This window comes from Ailuropoda melanoleuca, chromosome 15 (genome assembly GCF_002007445.2).
Source record: "Ailuropoda melanoleuca isolate Jingjing chromosome 15, ASM200744v2, whole genome shotgun sequence".
NCBI classification, from domain to species: Eukaryota; Metazoa; Chordata; class Mammalia; order Carnivora; family Ursidae; genus Ailuropoda; species Ailuropoda melanoleuca.
The window spans coordinates 23,564,314-23,586,017 of NC_048232.1; the positions used below are offsets into that span (position 1 = coordinate 23,564,314).

The 21,704-nt window shown below is 38.9% G+C and overlaps 1 protein-coding gene across 2 annotated transcripts in view; it reads left to right on the forward strand.

The window, feature by feature from the left end:
* The window catches only part of GAD2 (glutamate decarboxylase 2), an 82,422-nt gene that overhangs the window by 35,764 nt on the left and 24,954 nt on the right, over positions 1-21,704 (forward strand). For both annotated transcript variants that reach the window (XM_002928027.3, XM_034644224.1), the window contains 2 exons: positions 18,056-18,110; positions 19,775-19,891. In XM_002928027.3, the coding sequence (XP_002928073.1) occupies positions 18,056-18,110; positions 19,775-19,891 (172 nt within the window). The remainder of the gene's footprint in view (positions 1-18,055; positions 18,111-19,774; positions 19,892-21,704) is intronic.

Genomic DNA, 21,704 nt, shown 5'->3' on the forward strand with positions numbered 1-21,704 from the left:
TAGAAGAGTCACTGGCCTCCCTAGATCCCATGTAACACGGACGTCTGTTAGGTATTTTGATTAATACTTATATACCACAAAATGAACACTTATGTTTTTGTATTAATTTTAGTTTTTTAGTTTAACATATCTCATAGCTTTAAAATTACAGTCAGATAACATTTCCTTGTGCTTGTTAAATACCCCATTTTATCATTCAATTGATTTAAACAATTGAAAGTATAAATAATCTGGGGTCATTATACTCTCTTATTAAATTAGGTGAATTGTGGCCAGTGTCTGAAAGGGGTTAGGGAAACTAATTAACCCTTGCAGGTCCTTGGGGAGCTATTGAGTGCACTGTAATAGGATAGACTTCATAGACCCTGAATCAATTATTATTGAGCAGGACTGGGGTAAGCCCTTTGAGCGCCATATTTCCTATGGGTTTAGATGCAGAGAACTCAGCAGTGCTAGACGTGTATGTACTTCCTTACATCCTATATTAGGAAGGATTATAAGGTAAGAATAGCTGACACTTCATGAGTGTTTATTATGTGCCAGGCAAACTCCTAAGCAGTTTACACAATTGATCTAATTAATTCACTTATTAGAGACACAAGAGAATATATCCCCTCACATTTACCGGTGCCGACACAGTTGGTGAAGAGTTTCCATGTACAGAATAGTCCTGAGCAGTATGGCAAGTTCACCCTTCTCTGTTTGGTTTATAACCCTGGTAGAAGGGCAGCACGTCTGCGACCACCTAGCTGAGAAGTGAAGCATCGGGGCGTGGACTCAGAAGAGAACTCCTGGTGTTTCCCAGTCAAACATAGTCCTTAGTCTTCTTTCTTCTGAGTTTTTAACTGTGGTCAAATACACATAAAATCTAGCATCTTAACCATTTTCAAGTATACAGTTCAGTGATATGAAGGACACTCGTGTTGCCGCACAACTGTCATCACTATCCATCTCCAAAACCCTTTCCGTCTTGCAAAACAGAAATCTTATATCCATTCAACAAAAACTCCCCCTTTCCTCTCTCTCCCCTCCCCTTGGCAACCACATTCTACTTTGTGTCTCGATGAATTCAACCACTCTAGGCACCTGACTCTCTTGTCTTCCTGCAATTGACTTATTTCACTAGCATAATGTCCTCAAGGTTCATCTATTGTGAAGCAAATGTCATCAGTTCCTTCCTTTCTAGGGCTGAATAATATTTCATTGTATGTATAACCACCTGGATTGCTTCCACATTTAGTTATTGTGACTAGTGCTGCTCTGGCCACAGGTGTGCAAATATCTCTTTGAGCTTTGCTTTTCATTCTTTTGGGTATATACTCAGAAGTGGAATTGACAGGTAATATGGTAATTCAATTTTTAATTTTTTGAGGAACTAACATACTATTTTCTGTAGTGGCTGTAGTATTTGACATTTCCACTAACAGTGCACGAGCATTCCAATTTCTCCACATCCTTGCCAACATTTGCTATTTCCTGGGTTTTTTTATTTTTAAATAGTAGCCATCCTAATGGGTGTGAGATAGTATTCATTATGGTTTTGATTTGCATCTCTCTAACGATTAGTGATGTTGAGCACCTTTTCTTGTGCTTATCAGCCATTTGTACATCTTTTTTGAAGAAATGTCTCGCCGGGTCCTTTGCCCATCTTAAAAAATAATTTCACCTGTTTATTTTTATTTTTTTGAAGATATATATTTCTGGCATTATTGAGGTCTAATTGACGAGTAAAAATCATATATATTTAATGTGTACAATATGATGCCATGAGATACATATACATACACTGTGAAATTATTACCACAATCAAGCTAATTAACATATCTATCACCTCATAGAGTTACCATTTGTGAGGGGGGGAGGGTGCTGTGAGAGCTCTTAAGATCTCTCTTAGCAAACTTCAAGTAGGCAAAACAACATTTTTAACTAAGTCATCATGCTGTAGATCCCTAGACATCACTCATCTTATAACTGAGAGTTTGTACTCTTTGAGCAGTATTTCCCCGTATCTCCCACCCAATAGTTCCTGGCAATCACCATTCTATTCTCTGCTTCTGTGAATTTGACTTTTTTCAATTTTTTTTTTTTAAGATTTTATTTATTTATTTGACAGAGATGGAGACAGCCAGAGAGAGAGGGAACACAAGCAGGGGGAGTAGGAGAGGAAGAAGCAGGCTTATAGCGGAGGAACCTGATGTGGGCTCGATCCCATACTGCCGGGATCACGCCCTGAGCCGAAGGCAGAAGCTTAACGACTGAGCCACCCAGGCGCCCCAAGACTTTTTTCAATTCTATATATAAGTGAAATCATATAGCGTTTGTCTTTCTGTGTCTGGCTTATTTCGCCTGGCATACTATCTGCCAGGTTCATCCATGTGGTCACAAATTTCCTTCTTTTTATGGCTGAATAATATTCCATTGTGTGTTTCTGTGTGTATGTGTGTGTGTGTGTATCATACTTCTTTATCCATTCATCCATTCATTAACTGATTCTCAGATTGTTGCCTAGTCTTGCCTATTGGAAACAATGCTGCAGTGAGTATGGGAGTAAAGATGTCTCTTTGCAGTACTGATTTCATTTCCTTTGGGTTTACCAAAGAGTGGGATTCATGAATCATATAGTAGTTCTATTTTTAATTTTTGAGGTGCCTCCATACTCTTTTCCACAGTGGCTGCACACATTTTCCTTCCCACCAGCAGAGTACAAGGGTTGCCTTTTCTCCACACCCACACCAACATATATTATTTCATGTCTTTTTGATAAAAGCCATCCTAACAGGTATGTGGCGATATCTCACTGTGGTTTTGCTTTGCATTTCTCTGATGGTTAGTGATGTCGAGCACCTTTTCATGTGCCTATTAGTTATTTGTATGTCTTCTTTGGAAAAATATCTAATCAGGTCCTTTGCCCATTTTTTAATCAGGTTATTTGGGTTTTGCTATTGAGTTGTAGGAGTTCTTTATATAATTTGGATATTAATCTTTTATCAGATGTATGGTTTACAAATATTTTCTCCCGTTCTGTACATTGCCTTTTCGTTTTGTGGATTGTTTATTTTGTTGTGCAGAAGTTTTTTTAGTTTGATGTAGTCCCACTTGTTCAGTTTTGCTCTTTGTTGCCTTTGCTTTTGGTGCTAAATCCACAAAAATTATAGACCAAACCGATGCCAAGGAGCTTACTGCTTATGTTTTCTTCTAGGAGTTTTATAGTTTCAGGTTTTATGAACAAGTCACTAATCTGTTTTGTGTTAATTTTTGTGCTTAGTGTAAGATAGTGATCCAGTTTAATTTTTTTTGCACGTGGCTGTCCAGTTTTTGCAGCACAATTTATTGAGGAACCTATGCTTTCCCCATTGGGTATTTTTGACACTTTTGTCAAAGATTATTTGACTGAACATGCATGGGTTTATTTCTGGACTCTCTACTGTATTTCATCGGTCTGTGTGTCTATTTGTATGCCAGAACCATAGGGTTTTGATTACGATATCTTTGTAATACAATTTGAAATCAGGAAGTGTGATGCCTCCAGATTTGTTCTTCTTTCTCAAGAGTTCTTTGGCTATTTGAGATCTTTTGTAGTTCCATATAAATTTTTTCTATTTGGATAGATTTTTCTCTTTCTGTGAAAAATGCCATTTGAATTTTGATAGGGATTGCATTGAATATGTAGATAGTATGGGGTATTATGGCCATTTTAACAATATTAATTCTTCCAATCCATGAACATAGGACATCTTTCCATTTATTTGTGTCTTCTTCCATCAGTATCTTATCGTTTTTAGTGTACAGATCTTTTATCTCCATGGTTAAATTTATTTCTGAGTATTTGATTCTTGTTCATGCTACTATAAATGGGATTGATTTTTATGTTAATATTGTATCCTGCAACTTTATTGAATTTGTTTATTAGTTCTAACAAGTTTTTTGGTAGAGTCTTTAGGGCTTTTTACATATAAGATCATGTCATCTGCAACAGAGACAATGTAACTTCTTACTTTCCAATTTGGATGTCTTTTTTTTTTCCCCTTTTTCTTGCATAATTTCTCTGGCTAGGACTTCCAGTACTATGCCAAGCGTGAGCACTCTTGCCTTCTTCCTAATCTTAGAGGAAAATCTTTCAGCTTTTAATCATTGAGTATAATGTTACTTGTGGGATTGTCAAATATGGCCTTCATTATGTTGAGGTAGTTTCCCTCTAACCCCAGTTTGTTGAGAATGTTTTATCATGAAAGGATGTTGAGTTTTGTTAAATGCTTTTTCTGTATCTATTAAGATAATCATACTATTTCTGTCCTTCATTCTACTAATCTGTTAATGTGGTGCATCAAAGAGATTGATTTGCAGATGTTGAACCATCCTTGCATCCAAGGGATAAATTCCACTTAATTATTGTGTATTACCCTTATAATATATTGCTGAATTTGGTTTGCTAGTATTTTGTGAGAATTTTTGCATCTATGTTCTTCAGAGACATTGATCTATAATTTTCTTTTCTTGTAGTGTCCTTATCTGGCTTTGTTATGAGGGTAATGCTGGTCTCATAAAATGAGTTTGGAAATGTTTTCTCCTCTTCAATTTTTTAGACTTTGGGAAATATTGGCATTAATCCTTTAAATGTTTGGTAGAATTTACTTACGAAGCCATCTGGTCCTGTCTTTGTTGGAGGTTGTTGATACTGCTTTCATGTCTTCACTCATTATTGGCCCCTTCAGAAATTCTACTTCTTCATGATTCAGTCTCAGTAGGTTGTATGTTTGTACGAATTTATTCAGTTTTTCTACATTACCCAATTTGTTGGCATAATATTTTTTAAGTAGTCTCTTACAATCTTTTGTATTTATGTGGTATGAGTTGCAGTGTTTCCTTTTTCCTTTTTATTTTTATTTATTTGAGTTCTCCCTTTTGTTTCTTGCTTAGTCCAACTAAAGTTTTGTCAATTTTATTTGTATTTTGCAAAAGCTGGATCATAATTTTGTTGATCTTTTCTGTTGTCTCCATTTATTTATGCTCTAATCTTTATTATTTCCTTCCTTCTGCTAACTTTGGGCTTAGTTTGTTCTTTCTTTTCTAGTTCCTTGAGATGTAAAGTTAGATTTTTTGAGACCTGGCTTTTTTGGTAATGTAGACATTTTTCAATAAACTTCCCTCTTAGAACTGCTTTGCTGCATCTCATAAGGTTTTTTATGTTGTACTTTCATTTTTATTTGCCTAAAGATACTTTTTTATTTTTTTAGATTTCTTCTTTGACCCATTGGTTGTTCAGGAATATGTTTCTCAATTTCCACATATTTATGATTTTTCCAATTTTCCTCCTGTTAATTGATTTCTAGTTTCATAGCACTGTGGTTGTAAAAGACACTTGATATGATTTCAGTCTTCTTAAATTTGTGAAGGTTTTTTTTTTTTTTGTGGTCTAGCATATGATCTGTTCTGGAGAATGTCCATGTGCACTTGAGAAGAATGTGTATCTGCTGCTGTTGGATGGAATGTTCTATTATATGTGCTTCTTAGGTCCATTTGGTCATCTTTGAATTGGGTTGTTTGTTTTTTTGTTGTTGGATTTAAGGAGAGTTTTATATATTTGGGATGTTCGTTGTTTATCAGATTTTGCAAAAATTTGTAAATACTCTCTTCCATTATGTGGGATTTTTTTTATTGTTGGTATCTTTTAATGCACAAGAGTTTTTTATTTTTATGAAGTCCAATTTGTCTATTTTTCCTTTTGTTGCTTGTGCCTTCGGCGTCGTATCCATGAAAACATCCGTTGCCAAATCCAATGTCATGAAGGTTTTGCCCTGTGTTTTCTTCTGAGAGTTTATAGTTTTAGCTCTTACATTCATGTCTCTGACCCATTTGGGGCTACTTTGTGTATACAATGTTAAGTAAGGGATAGACACTTCTTTTTATAAAAAACAAACATAATATTCTTTTCTTATTTTCTTACAATTATAATATTGTTTCTTATAATATTCTTTCCAGAAACAGCACATATTCATTGTAGAAAAACAGGAAAATAAGAGGACTTAGACAAAATCTCTCATAATTCTTTGGTACATATAGTTCCAAATATATATGTATATATATTTGGACATATATATATATATATATATGTTTATATATATTTAAACATAAAACCTGATTAGAAACTTCTTTTTTATATAATAAAATATGGGCAACTTTCATGTCATTAAAAATTCTCCAATGCAATTTTTAATTGCCATTTAATAATCTATTGTTTAGAATTTATATTACTTAACAAGTCTGTTGTTAGACATTTAAGCTACTTTAAATTTTTACCATTTAAAAAATTGCTAATATAAATATCAGTGTGGCTAAATATTTGCACACATACTTATATTATTTTCTTAGGATAAATTCCTAAAAATAGAATTTTGAGCCCCAGACTATGTCTGTACTAAGAGCTAAGATACTTGCTGGCATGTTGCCCTTCAGAAAAGAACCAGCCAATTTACACTTCCCCCAAGCAGTATACAGGGTGACTGCTCAACATGTCCTTAATAATCCTATGAACTAAAACCTTAAGTGACCTGTGTCAATATGATGAGTGGAAACTTTATTACTTGTATTTTCATTTTCATTTTCAGTAATTACCAAAGTTGAGCATTTTATGCTTACCAGTTATGCATTGTTGAAAAAGAACACAAAGCCCTTTTTGTCATGTATGTTGTAAATGTTTTCCAAAACATATCATTCGCTTTTAATTTTATTTATGGTATTTATAAAAATATTCCATTCCTTGGTAGTCAGACTTATCATCAATTATCCATTTTCTACCTCTGGCATCTTTTCTAGAAAATCTTCCCCATTCTTAATACATGCTAATATTCATCTTTTTTCTGAGAACCTTTGTATTATTATTTTAATAGTTGATCTAACTGAAATTTATTTTGATCTGTGGTGTTTGAGAGATATATAATTATTTTTTATTTTTTTATCCACTTAGTTTTTGCTAAATGTTGTCCCAACACCATGTGAGATCAAACAAAATGCTTTAATCACTCTCTAGTCTTCTTTTTTTGTTCCACTGATTTGCTTCTTTGGGCTCAATCACCATCCTTTTTAATCACTATAGTGTTATAATATATTCTACACTCTAGTACAGAAAAATCTGTCCCCTGCCCTCTTTTTAATTGAACATTCTTAATTAGGTTTTCATCCAGTTGTATTTTAGAATTATTTTCTCAGATTCCCATTTCCCTAAAACTCCCAGTGGGGAGCCAGTTGGAATTGTGTTACTTTTAGCAATCAATTGTGTTTATTTGCAATGTTGAGTTTTCTCATCAAAGAACACGTGTCTCTCCATTTATTCAAATCTTTTTTATTTCAGTTTACTCATTTATAGTTTCAGATACTAATTATTATTTTACCTCCCTTCCATTCTTTGTATTCTTGCAACAAATTGTACTTGGTTCCATTATAATCTGTAATTTCCTCTGTATTATATTTTAAAACATATTCAGGATTTTTATAGCTATATTATAAGATATACTGATAAGCTTTTCTGGGCTACCTTAGACAGATTCTGCTTTTTAGAATTAGCTAGTTTCTAGAAATAAATCCAGCAGCTTTCTGTTGTCTTCTCTATGACAATTTAGAAGGCATTATCTGTCAATAGTCGACTTGTTAAAATTCACTATAAAAACATCAGGGCCTGTCATTTTGGGGGTTGTTTTTGGTAAATTTTCCCACTTACTTCGTGATTATTAATTTTTTCAAATTTTCTATATATTCTTGAATCACTTCTTTTTTAAATTATGTTCAGTTAGCCACTATATAGCCCATCCTTAGTTTTTGATGTAGTGTTCAATGATCTATTAGTTGTGAATAACACCCAGTGTTCATCTCAACACGTGTCTTCCTTTTTTTTTTATGTGATAGTTTCTTCTTTTTTTTAATGTTTTTTTATTATATTATGTTAGTCACCATACAGCACATCCCTGGTTTTTGATGTAAAGTTCAATGATTCATTAGTTGCGTATAACACCCAGTGCACCAATGCAGTACGTGCCCTCCTTACAACCCACCACCAGCCTATCCCATTCCCCCATCCCCCTCCCCTCTGAAGCCCTCAGTTTGTTTCTCAGAGTCCATAGTCTCTCATGCTTCATTTCCCCTTCTGAAATTCCCCCCCCTTTCTTTATCCCTTTCTTCCCCTACCGATCTTCCTAGTTCTTCTGTTCCATAGATGAGAGAAATCATATGATAATTGTCTTTCTCTGCTTGACTTATTTCATTTAGCGTTATCTCCTCCAGTGCCGTCCATGTTGCAGCAAATGTTGAGAATTCGTTCTTTTTGATAGCCTAGTAATATTCCATTGTATATATGGACCACAACTTCTTAATCCAGTCATCTGTTGAAGGGCATCTCGGCTCCTTCCACGATTTAGCTATTGTGGACAATGCTGCTATGAACATTGGGGTGCATATGGCCTTTCTCTTCACTATGTCTGTATCTTTGGGGTAAATACCCAGTAGTGCAATGGCTGGGTCATAGGGTAGTTCAATTTTTAACTTTTTAAGGGACCTCCACACTGTTTTCCAGAGTGGCTGTACCAACTTGCATTCCCACCAACAATGTAGGAGGGATCCCCTTTCTCCACATCCTCTCCAACAATTGTTGTTTCTTGCCTTGTCTATCTTTGCCATTCTAACTGGCGTAAGGTGGTATCTCAGTGTGGTTTTGATTTGAATTTCCCTGATGGCTAATGATTTTGAACATTTTTTCATGTGTCTGTTAGCCATTTGTATGTCTTCATTGGAAAAGTGTCTGTTCATATCTTCTGCCCATTTTATGATTTGTTTATTTGTTTCTCGTGTATTGAGTTTGAGAAGTTCTTTGTAGATCTTGGATACCAGTCCTTTATCTGTGGTGTCCTTTGCAAATATATTCTCCCATTCCGTGGGCTGTCTCTTAGTTTTTTTGACTGTTTCCTTGGCTGTGCAGAAGCTCTTTATCCTGATAAAGTCCCATAAGTTCATTTTATCTTTTATTTCTCTTGCCTTTGGAGATGTGTCGTGAAAAAGGTTGCTCTGGCCGATGTCATAGAAGTTGTTGCCTATGTTCTCCTCTAGAATTTTGATGGATTCCTGTCTCACATTGAGGTCTTTCATCCATTTGGAGTTTATTTTTGTGTATGGTGTGAGAGAGTGGTCAAGTTTCATTCTTTTGCATGTAGCTGTCCAATTTTCCCAGCACCATTTATTGAAGAGACTGTCTTTTTTCCACCGGATGTTTTTTCCTGCTTTATCAAAGATTAGTTGCCCAAAGAGCCGAGGGTCCATTTCTGGGTTCTCTATTCTGTTCCATTGGTCGATGTGTCTGTTTTTGTGCCAGTACCATGCTGTCTTTGTGATCACAGCTTTGTAGTACAGCTCGAAATCCGGCATTGTGATGCCCCCAGCTTTGTTTTTCCTTTTCAACAGTTCCTTGGAGATTCGGGGCCTTTTCTGGTTCCATACAAATTTAAGGACTATTTGTTCCAGTTCTTTGAAAAATGTCCTCGGTATTTTGATCGGGATAGCATTGAAAGTGTAGATTGCTCTGGGTAGTATGGACATTTTAACTATGTTAATTCTTCCAATCCATGAGCATGGAATATTTTTCCATCTTTTTATGTCTTCCTCAATATCTTTCAAAAGTGATCTATAGTTTCTAGGATATAGGTCCTTTACGTCTCTGGTTAAGTTAATTCCAAGGTAACGTATGGTTTTTGGTGTTATTGTAAATGGGATGGATTCCCTAATTTCTCTTTCTTCAGTCTCGTTATTCGTGTATAGAAATGCAACTGATTTCTGGGCATTGATTTTGTATCCTGCCACCTTACTGAATTGTTCTATAACTTCTAATAGTTTGGGAGTGGATTCCTTTGGGTTTTCCATATAGAGTATCATGTCATCTGCAAAGAGAGACAGTTTGACTTCTTCTTTGCCGATTTGGATACCTTTGATCCCTTTTTGTCTTCTGATTGCTGTTGCAAGGACTTCTAGTACTATGTTGAATAATAGTGGCGAGAGTGGGCATCCTTGTCGTGTTCCTGATCTTAAGGGAAAGGCTTCCAGCTTTTCCCCATTGAGAATAATGCTTGCAGTAGGCTTTTCATAGATGGCTTTTATGAGATTGAGAAATGTACCCTCTATTCCTACACTCTGAAGGGTTTTAATCAGGAAAGGATGCTGTATTTTGTCAAATGCTTTTTCTGCATCAATTGAGAGGATCATATGGTTCTTGAGTCTTTTCTTGTTGATATGATGTATCACATTGATTGATTTGCGAGTGTTGAACCATGCTTGCATCCCAGGTATGAATCCCACTTGGTCATGATGGATAATCCTTTTAATGTACTGTTGGATTCTATTAGCAAGGATCTTGTTGAGGATTTTGGCATCCATATTCATTAGAGAAATCGGTCTGTAATTCTCCTTTTTGAGGGGGTCTTTGCCTGGTTTGGGGATCAAGGTAATATTAGCCTCATAGAATGAGTTTGGTAGCTTTCCTTCTGTTTCTATTTTTTGAAATAGCTTTAGGAGAATAGGTATTATTTCTTCTTTGAATGTTTGGTAGAATTCCCCAGGAAAACCGTCTGGGCCTGGAGTTTTATTATTTGGAAGGTTGTTTATCACTGACTCAATTTCTTCATAGTTAATTGGCCTATTTAAGAAATCTATTTCTTCCTGTTTCAGTCTTGGTAGTTTATAGGTTTCCAGGAAGGCCTCCATCTCTTCCAGATTGTTTAGTTTTTTGGCATATAGCTGTTGATAAAAGTTTCTAATAATCCTTGCAATTTCAATGGTGCTGGTCGTGACCTCTCCCTTTTCAGTCATAATTTTAATAATCTCAGTCCTTTCTCTTTGTTTTTGGACAAGTTTTGCCAGTGGTCTATCAATTTTATGGATTCTCTCAAAGAACCAGCTTCTAGTCCTGTTGATCTGCTCTACTGTGGTTCTGGTCTCTAATTCATTGATTTCTGCTCTAATCTTGGTCAACTCCTTCCTTGTCAGTGGGTTAGGCCTGTCCCTCTGTTGCTGTTCCAGTTTCTTGAGGTGAGAATATAGAAACTGCATTTTAGATTTTTCTATTCTTTTGAGTGAGGCTTGGATGGCTATGTATTTCCCCCTTAGGACTGCCTTTGCAGTATCCCATAGGTTTTGGACCGTTGTGTATTCATTCTCGTTGGTCTCCATAAATTGTTTAATTTGTTTTTTGATTTCCTGGTTTATCGAGTCATTCTTGAGCAGGATGGTTCTTAGCCTCCAAGTGTTTGAGTTTCTTCCAGGTTTTTCCTTGTGGTTGAGTTCCAATTTCAGAGCGTTGTGGTCTGAGAATATGCAGGGGATAATTTCAATCTTTTGGTATTGGCTGAGACCTGTTTTGTGTCCCAGAGCATGATCTATTCTTGAGAATGTTCCATGGGCATTTGAATAGAATGAGTATTCTTTGGTTCTGGGGTGTAGTGTTCTATATATATCTATGAGGTCCAACTCGTCGAGTATGGCATTCAAAGCCTTTGATTCTTTGCTTAGTTTTTGCCAGGGTGTTCTGTCTATTTCTGATAGTGGGGTGTTGAGGTCCCCTACTATTACTGTGTTCTTATCTATATGTCTCTTTATTTTGGTTAAGAGTTGGCTTGTGTATCTTGCTGCTCCCCTGTTGGGGGCATATATATTAATAATTGTCATATCCACTTGTTGAATACTTCCTTTAAGAATAATATAGTGCCCTTCTGTATCTCTCTCTATGGCCTCTAGTTTAAAATCCAGTCTATCTGATATGAGAATTGCTACTCCAGCTTTCTTTTGAGGTCCATTTGCGTGGAAGATGGTACTCCATCCCCTTACTCTAAGTCTGAATGCATCTTTGGGTTCAAAATGAGTCTCTTGTAGACAGCAAATGGATGGGTCATGTCTTTTTATCCAATCTGCAACCCTGTGGCGTTTTATGGGAGAGTTTAAGCCATTTAGATTGATAGAGATTATTGACAGATATGATTTTAATGATGCCATTTCTCTTTAAAGTCTTTGTATCGGTTGTGACTTGCTGCTCTGTATCACTCTTGGGGCCTTTTTACCTTTATAGAGCCCCCCTTAATATCTCCTGTAGGGCTGGTTTCGTGGTTACGAAATTGGTTAATGATTGGCGATTTTGGAACGTCTTTATTTCTCCATCAATTCTGAATGACAGCTTTGCTGGATAAAGGATCCTTGGCTGCATGTTTTTCTCTGAAAGAGCTTTAAAAATGCCCCCCCAAGCCTTTCTCTCATTCCAGGTCTCTGTAGACAGGTCTGACGTAATCCTGATACCTTTGCCTTGGTACGTGAGAAATTTCTTTGCCCTGGCCGCTTTCAATACTGTATCCTTGGATCTAATATTTGCGAATTGCACTATGACATGCCGTGGCGTAGGTTTGTCCTGGTTGAGCTTGGATGGGGTCCTCTCTGCCTCTTGGACACGAATGCTTGTTTCCCTTGCTAGATTAGGGAAGTTTTCAGCTACAATTTGTTCAAATATCTCTTCTAGACCTCTGTTTTTCTCCACCCCTTCAGGGATGCCGATGATTCTGACATTGGATCGTTTCATAGAGTCAGTAATCTCCCGTAATCTACATTCGTGGGCGTGGATTTTTTTAAGACCAGCTTCTATTTTCGTTTTTTCTTCTACTAACCCATCCTCCAATTCGCTAACGCGTTCCTCTGCCTCGGTGACCCTGGCCGTCAGAGCCTCTAGTTTTGACTGNAGGGACTGAGGAAGCTCACTGTTTCTAATTATGGTAAAAATTTTTGGCAGAGGGTCTGGTTTCACAATACTAGTCCTTCCTGAGTGCTCTGTTTGGAGTTTTGTTTGCTAGTCTTTCTTCCAGGCATGTCCTAGGATAGGTTACCCACACCGGCAGCAGCCCTGTGGGGACACAGGGAGCTCTTTTCCCAGGAGATCTCTCTCGTAAGTTTCACTGCTACGCCACAGTTCCTGCAACAATCGTTGCCCCCAGTCAGTCGGTGAAATTTTCAAATCACCACCCAGTCTGGGCAATTTGAAAATTGGCTTGGGTCCATGAGTTCCCTTTCCCATCCCGATATCACAATCTACTAAAGAAATGGCTTTGCTTAGCTCTGACAAGTTAAAAAAACAAAACCAAAAAACCGGCAGACTTTGGTTAGTCGTCTAGCATTTGGATGCTATGCTACAAGGAGCAGTATCATCAAGGGATTATGGAGCAATATGTTTTAGTAGGAGGTGATAAGTTTTTATTTTGCTTGACAGTGCTAATAGCCAACAGAACTGGGATTAAGGAACTACTCACTTTGAGGGGCTTCCAAAAAACCCTAGTGTTAATTTTGCATACCTCATTGCAGTTCTAGAACGCAAACCTTCCGGTAGGCGGGTATTTTTCTGAATCGCATAAATGCTTTGGAAGACATCTATTGTACGGTGCTAAGAACCTGCCTTCTGCTATCAGACAGCTCTAGATTTGCAGCCTGCCCCCTACTAGCTGTATGCTATCCCGCGAGTCACTCATCACTAGAACCACTGTTAGTAATGACAACAGTGAGACTATCTCATGTGTACTGGCTGTTTACGTAGGCAGAGTTTTATACTCAGTGCCTTATAGTGTCTTGGATTTATTGTCTCATTTAATCCTCATGGAACGCTTGTGAGGGAGGGACTATTGTCATCATTTTATGAATGAGCGAAAGGAAGAACTTAATTCTTCAAGTACACACAATGAGCATTGGACCTGGGGCAAGAACCTGGTGATTCTGTCTCTGCGTTCTGAGTTTTAGCCACATTCACCTGCCTCCCTGAGCCTCAGTTTCCTTGTCTGCAAGGTCAGAACAACTGTAACGTTTGTAGAGTTGGCCAGAGGCTCAGAGATCGTGGAATGAGGCACAGTGTAGTGACTGTTTCTGAAGCTGGCGATTCATTGCTCTTAGCAATGATCGTAGTAATATCGATCAGTTTCCAACAGGAAGGATCCACACATCCATTCTTCTTTGCACACCTTTGTGAACAGAGACAAGCTCTACTCACTTAAGAGAAGCTGGTAGAATTACTACAGTTTCATTAGGGCCAATGACCAGGGTCACCAATGACTTAAGCACCTGGTTTGTGACCATTTGGATGCCTGCCTAGAGGTATAAACTCTCTAGTAAACATTCCCCTGTTGGTAAGCGCGCTTTCTCCTTCATGAATCTGGGCCAGAAATCCACTGTGTCTTTAGCTCCTTCCCACAAAGAGGAACTTTTCCTGTTGGCAGCTCTAGCTGCCATTGTGGGATTTTGCCCAGGAAATTTTGTGAAGTTATCTGACCCTATAGCGTTATATACATTGTTAAAGACTGTTGCAAAATCAGGAATCTCAGTGCAAGACAGCCCCATCCAAAGCAGCAGTCTGGTTCAACAGTCCCCACTTCAATGGCAGTCTTTTCCTAAACATGAACAACTACCTGAGAACAGCATCGCAAAGCCTCAGTCACTAGTTATTGTGCACTTAAAGGCTGGGACGTGTAAACATTAAAGATATACATTTTTGCTATGAAGATGCTTTGAGGCCAGACCTACAGAATGCAACAGCTGCTATCCAAAGCCTCCCTGCACCAAGAGAGGCTTGTCTGGAAAATCCAGACCTGGCCAGACAACTTCTGGCCCTCAGAGGACCCTGCTGGTTGTCACCCAAATGTTCTCTCACCCCACAGCACAGGGACCGGGCAGGGATGCACAATCCATTATCTGAACCTCCTTCTGCTCCCTGCCCTACAGCCATGATGGCTCAAAACCATGGGTCATATGAATGGTACTTGGCTAGTCTGTCGCACAATTGTTTAAATGCCTACCGGGCTAAAATTTCCATTTCTAAAGCAATGTTTCTCAACATGTGGATCCAGATCAGAATCATCTGGGGTGCTTGTTAGAAATGCAGATTCCTATGCATATCTGTCTATTTTACTGTGTAATTATTTGCTTCTCTTGTTACCACGGGATCTGAAGAGTAGAAACTGGTCTTTTTCCCCTGGTGCCCCAGTACCCCCAACAGTGTGACGCATTGTATGCCCCCAATACATATTTGTGGAAGGAATTAATTCCTGGGCCCTATAATCGACCCCCTGCATCAAAATCCCTGAGAGCGGGGCCCAGGAATCTGCATTTTAAAGGTGCACACCAGTGATTTTTATGCACACCAAATTTTTAAGAACCAATGTTCTAAAGTAATTCAGCGAATTCTAAGATAAACAGAAAGCTGAAAAGTTTGGTCTCCAGAGGCCCCCATACCCTCTCATCTGCAAGTGAAACTGCCTTCTGCTCACATACCTCCAGCAAACGTTGATCATCCATCTTCAGGTCCCGGGTTCCTAAGTCGATAAAACAGGTATCTTAGGCAGAGTGCCTAAGAGAGGCTGGAACCTGCCCGGTCAAGAACCACAACCATTGGGGCGCCTGGGTGGCTCAGTCGTTAAGTGTCTGCCTTTGGCTCAGGTCATGATCCCAACATCCTGGGATCCAGCCCCGCATCGGGCTCCCTGCTCAGCGGGAAGCCTGCTTCTCCCTCTCCCTCTCCCACTCCCCCGCTTGTGTTCCTTCTCTCGCTGTCTCTCTCTGTCAAATAAATAAATAAAATCTTTAAAAAAAAAGGAAAAAAGCCACAGCCATTGCTTTCTGCCTGAACTCGAGTATTGGACGAGCCCGCACCAAAACTCCGATCAGGAAGTGGTATAGACTGTTCATTACTGCTTCTGGCATGCTTGAATGACACATCTGGTCCAGGAAAGTCAGATATCATCTGCAAGGATTTATCTTATCTGAAAAGACTCCAATCTCTCTAAATAGGTTTCCTATCTGTTTGGCCCTTCTAGCAAGCTTGCTGTTTTATTTCTGGTGACAATCAACCTTTTACCAACATTTGATCTTGGGCAGTCACTTCACTTTCTCTTGGCCCACTTCCTCATTTGAAAAATGAGACAATTAGCCGAGAAACAGGTCTTCAGCCCCTTCCAATTATAATGTACCCTAATCTGTGACTTCTTGGCGACACCTTCCTGCCTCATGCTTAACAGAATAGCCAGGTGTGATGAGGCGAGCAAATCGCAGCTGTCAAACTCGTCCACCCAAAACTCACCAAAGCAGAGCGTTTTACTCTCCTTTGGCATGTGGTAAACTAGGTAAAATTGGGGATTTGCAAACTGTTTTTGAGAATCCTCTCTCAGTTTCCATGTTTACTTAGAAAAATACAACGGCAATTTTAATGTGCTGAGAACTTTATGTATAAGACGACTGTGATACCCAAATTTCTTCTGAAATCGGCATCTTTGGTTTCTATCAGCACTGAAGCAAGGTGTTTGAGCATAGCCCGATCTAGAGAGATGGAAAATCACTGCTTCGTGGGATGCCCCGGGGGCCGAGCTGTGACGTGTAGGGAGAAATGTAGGGAGTGAGCTCCTTGTCCCTGCCCCACCACCTGCCTTTCCATTTCCTCCGTCCCTCCTTCAGAAGGCCCATCTCACAGAAGTTCCCCAGAGGTGGGCTGCCCCAACCCGGAATCGTACCCTCAGCACCAAACGTAGGTTCACTCTCTTTTGTTCCAATCCAGCCTGACTAATCACTCGTAACTTGTCCGTTACTTTTGCCAGATAATTGAGTTGTAACTGCCTTCCTTTGGAAAACAGCTTCACATAAATTAGTGGTTCTTAAATGTCTGCTTTATATGCCAACTAGTTTGCAATGCCTCCTTTATGAGCCTGAAATGAAAATTGCAGAAAATAAACCTTACTATATAATGCCCAAATTATTTTTATAAAACGGGTGTTAGGAAAGTAACTTGTAACAAAATAACATATTTCAGTATGTAGAGCTTAGAAGAGCAATGAAGTAACCCAATCCTTGCTCTATACCTAAAGTCACAGGGACAGCCAGGAATGGATTATTGAACTAGCAACAAATAACAAAAACCCCTCTCACTGCTCCCTGAATACCGTCTCCCAGCTATTTATGGTGACAACCTCCTGCCCATAATTTATTTTTCCAAATTGCCTTTCAAAAACCTAGATCGATGACCCTGATGTGAAACTTAGCAACCTCAAGAGAGCTATTTTGGTTTAAAGAATTTTTTACTGCTTCTGTCCTTTCCCTATTTTTCCCCCCAAAGTCTTGGGAGATGGATTTCATAACACATAACAATCTCAACAATAGAAGTTAACATTTATGGAAGGTTTCCCACGTGCTGAGCACTTTTAAAATAATTTTGCATTTATTAACTCATTTAAACCTTGTAACTCCATAGGTAATATTATTGTCGCTATGTTCCGGGGACAGTAATAAGAGGCACAGAGAAATCAAGTCACTTGGCTAAGATCACACAGCTAGCTACATCTAGCTTCTTGTAGAAAGCAACTCCATTGATTGTTTTAACAGTGGGGTTTTGTAATTAGCAAAGCACTATCTGTGCTTTTATTTTAGGAAAGAAACATTTCGGGGAGGAAAGGATGTTTCTTTTTCCAAAGTCCCTGTTTGAAATTTGAGCCCGTGTTTCTACCTCCAAACACCCACCCCCGCCAGCTTTATGCTTTTAGCACTTAGAATGTAATTTGGTAGCTTTTTTACTTAATATTTGCATTCGATTGTTTCAAAATGGATTTCTCTTCTTGGCATGTCATCTATATGTGAAATCGCAGCTCCATTCATTCCAAGATTGGGAATACAAATCTCTTTTCTGCGCTCTCCTTCCATTGCCAAGTGTCTTGCGCCAAAGCAGGCTTGTTTTAACCCAGTTAAGAGATGACCCAAAAAGCAGGTTCTGTGCTGCATGGAGGCCCATGGGGCTGTTCTAAGAGCACAGTGTGCTCGGGAGTCTCCTAAATGTGTCAGAAATTACATCCCCCCTCATTCAGGGAGGAACTGCATTTCTTCCTGGAAACAGCCAACAAGTTGTTTTAACTGATCGTGATTGATTATCAACGCTGTCGGGCTAACCTTTTACCCTGATGTGGCTGCTTGTAAAGACAACAAAGTGAAATATTTGAAGCAAACCTATGTTTATTTTTCCTTTCAGGGGGAAAATGATCCCATCTGATCTTGAAAGAAGGATCCTTGAAGCCAAACAAAAAGTAAGTGTTTTTAGGGATCTTTATCCAGCCCATAACAAGCTAAGGGCATGTATTTCTGTTTCCATCCAGTGGAGAACACACTTTTCTTTTGTTTTTTGTTTGTTTGGTTTTGGGTTTTTTGTTGCTGTTGTTTTGGGTTTTGTTTTTTGTTTTTTGTTGTTTTTTTTTGTGGTGAGGGGCAGAGGGAGGGAGAGAATCCCAAGCAGGCTCCATGCCCAGTGTGGGGCCCAACGTGGGGCTCAATCTCAGCCCTGAGATCATGACCTGAGCCAAAATCAAGAATCAGTCGCTTAGCTGATGGAGCCACCCAGGCAACCCCCACTTTGGTTTTGTTTTGAAAAGAAGATCCAATGCTCAATCTCCCAGCTTTACTGAGAATACAGGAGTTTTGCATCCAGGCATTGTTTATTTCTCTGAGTTGTAGCCTGTGCTTTGGAAAGATCTAAATTGCTGTTTAAATAATAGACACTGTGATAATACACACGGTGAAGCTGTAGGACTTTCTGAAGAATTTGTCTTACTATGTGCTGTTGGCATTAAACAGACACACATTTGAAAGATCATTTCCCTAAGTGGGAAATACCACAATACCAGTGCAGCGTGAGTTACCGTGGTGTGCTTATTTGAAAGGGGCCAATTTTTCCTGCCTAGGAATGTGTTTCTGATCGGCTCTCCAAGCATCTTCTTCTTTGGCCAGCAATTTAGAAGTCTTAGAAGCAGCACGTTCTGGAGACCTGTGAACAATTCCCACAAAGCTCTAGAAAGTCACTTTTATCCCTGGGTGGTTTGCAAACCAGAGGGCTTGTTTGTAGAACTCTCTTAGTGTAACTTTTAGTGGATAGGACTGACCGTTCCTAGTTCAACGACAGACTATGTGTGTTTTATTATTATCAACTTAGGAATAATTATTTCTTTTCAGCTGCCTTTTATTTTTTTTCTACGAAGTGGCAGCGGAAGATTCCTCTTGTTCCTGTACTAGAACTATTTCTAGTAGCATAAACCACAAGATTAAACTTTTGCTGCCCCCTAAAGACTGACTCTGACTTCCTGTCACATCACAGCTCTGTTCATTCTGTTGGAGGCATTCTTCTACCTTCTAGCAATTTTCATTCAGCCAGGGCCAGACAAACTGAGGACTGCTTAGACAGATAACACTCATGGCTTATTGTCTAATCCCACAGGAACCCTTCCCCCTAAGGCACCAAATAAATGATCTCAGGGTTTTCCAAATAAGAATAACAGGCCGGTCGGATTTCCTTCTCTTTGTTCTTTTGCTCGCTCACTCTAGGGGACTGCTATGCAAAAGGGAGACTAGAAAATGAGCAAAGCGGGGACAATATCTACCTGGAATGTATAAATGGCTTGGGGGCACCATAAAGCTTCCTCACCTCTGGGTCCAGTGTGGCCTCTCCTGAGAACCAGAGTGTCTGTTCTCATAAGGCAACTGGCAGGTCCAACAGAATGGCCTGGAGAACTCAGATCCTGGAGAGTGAATATCCTCCCGGGCTCCCAGGGGTCGACACTCCTTGCGATGGTTCCAAAACTGGAGATGTATGTATGACAGAGGGAGAATAGCCGTTGTTTTTTATCAGATTTTAAAAAAACAAAAACAAAAAACCATGATGCCCTGTTTGACCTTATCTGGGGCTTTCTTGTTTGTGTAGGGATTTGTTCCTTTCCTTGTGAGTGCCACAGCTGGGACCACCGTGTATGGAGCCTTTGACCCCCTCTTGGCGGTTGCTGACATTTGCAAAAAGTACAAGATCTGGATGCACGTGGATGTGAGTATCCCACAGGGACTGCCACAAAAATGTCCTTGCACATTTATTCATTTGCGGCCCATGGAATGAAATCTGGTTTTCTCTCTATTTTTTTGCTTTGGGAGCTTATTTTCAGAATGGGGATATTAGGTTTTGAAGAAAGCAGAGACAAAGTAGTATGCAACTCACACGGTACCCAGTGTTGACTGGAGGAAGTCAGAGGCTGACTTGCCTGAATGTCCACAACATGATTAATATTGTGATTTCTCTGGCCAGTACCCAAGCTGAGCACTTAGGTCTTGATTCACTAGCCCATAACATCCTTGGAGGAATGTAGCCTACGTACACCAATTCATAGCCACACACGTGCAGGTTGTACTTCCCTTGGAGAATGATCAAAAAGGCAAAGCAGAGTTATATTTACATAGGAAACCCAGAGGATAAAAACAAACAAACAAACAAACAAAAAAAACCCCCAAACACCTTAAACTCAAGTCAGGGATTTGTATATTTGGAGAGGAAAGCAGACTTGATTGACAGCTTGCTAGGAGGTATGGGCCACCAAATTTCCAGTTTCTCAGCTGGGCCAGCTAAGAAGATAAATTATATTTGAAATGTGTTTGACTCGTAGTCACACGAAAATGAAGATGTGCCCGCCAAAACATTTTCAAATGAAAAAAAAAAATGTCAAGATTTAGAAGGACAAATTGAAGAAATTTAAGGTTAGACCAGTGTTATTCAAAGTGTGATTCCAAGATCAGCGGTTATCTGCAAACTGTTCATTACTAATCCACTATTACTAACTAAGGCTGACTAGGTAGATTTCCATGATCCCAGTGTTATCCTGCATAGTGGTTACCAGTCTTCTTTTCCTTCCCTGATTCACAATGTGAGTTGTTCATTAGGCTACCAGAGACCCCATCAGTTTTACAAATGAAGATGCTAAGTTGAACAATTCAAGCACTGTCATGACCTGGGTCTCGAAACTGGAGAGCCTATTAAAGCTTATTAGCTGATTCTGGAAGAGGATTATCCTGACAGCTTTAAAAATAGCAATGTCTGTGTGTCCTGAGCCAGCAGGCGCTGTGGTCTCTCCTCCTGGATTTCTACTTAGAGTGGGGAGATCTTTCAACCAATTGCATTTGCTTTCTTTGAAACCTACCAAGTGTACCGCTTATTCTTATTATCTTAAATGTTAATACTCTTTTTAATTAAATTAGAGAAAATCTTAAAATATGACACATCTGGAAAATTGGATAATCTTTCAAAGTGTAAAAGAACTGAAATTACGACAAACTAAAAAAAAAAGGCAATTATACCCTAACAGGTTTTTTTTTCTTTAAAATTATCTTAGGATTATTTTTACCCACAAAGAAGCCAACATTTTCCAATGAATCTCCATCTTGACATCTTCCTTTAAAGGAGATCATTGCATCACCACACTAACACAAGTCTTCAAACTTGAGTACACATTTTTAAGAGTCATGTTCTAGTTGCCCAACTAATTGACTAGCACAAATTCTTCTTGCTTGTATTTTTTCCTTCCTTCCTTCCTTCCTTCCTGACTCCCTCCCTTCCCTTTCTTTCTTTCTTTTTTCTTTCTTTCTTTCCCTTTTTTTTGGACAGAGAAATTGTCTTATCCTAAAGTACATATTAGTGGACTAGGATTATGAAGTTGCTTCTTCCCTCTGGAATCATCCAGACTTGCCAAAGGAGTTGTCCTTAGAAGCTGCTTTTTTGGTACCCCACCCCATCCTCTCTACTCTCAACAGGGGAGACAAGATGGTTTCTTATTCTGAGATCACGAGCTTCCCTAGGACTAGGAGTGGAGTAG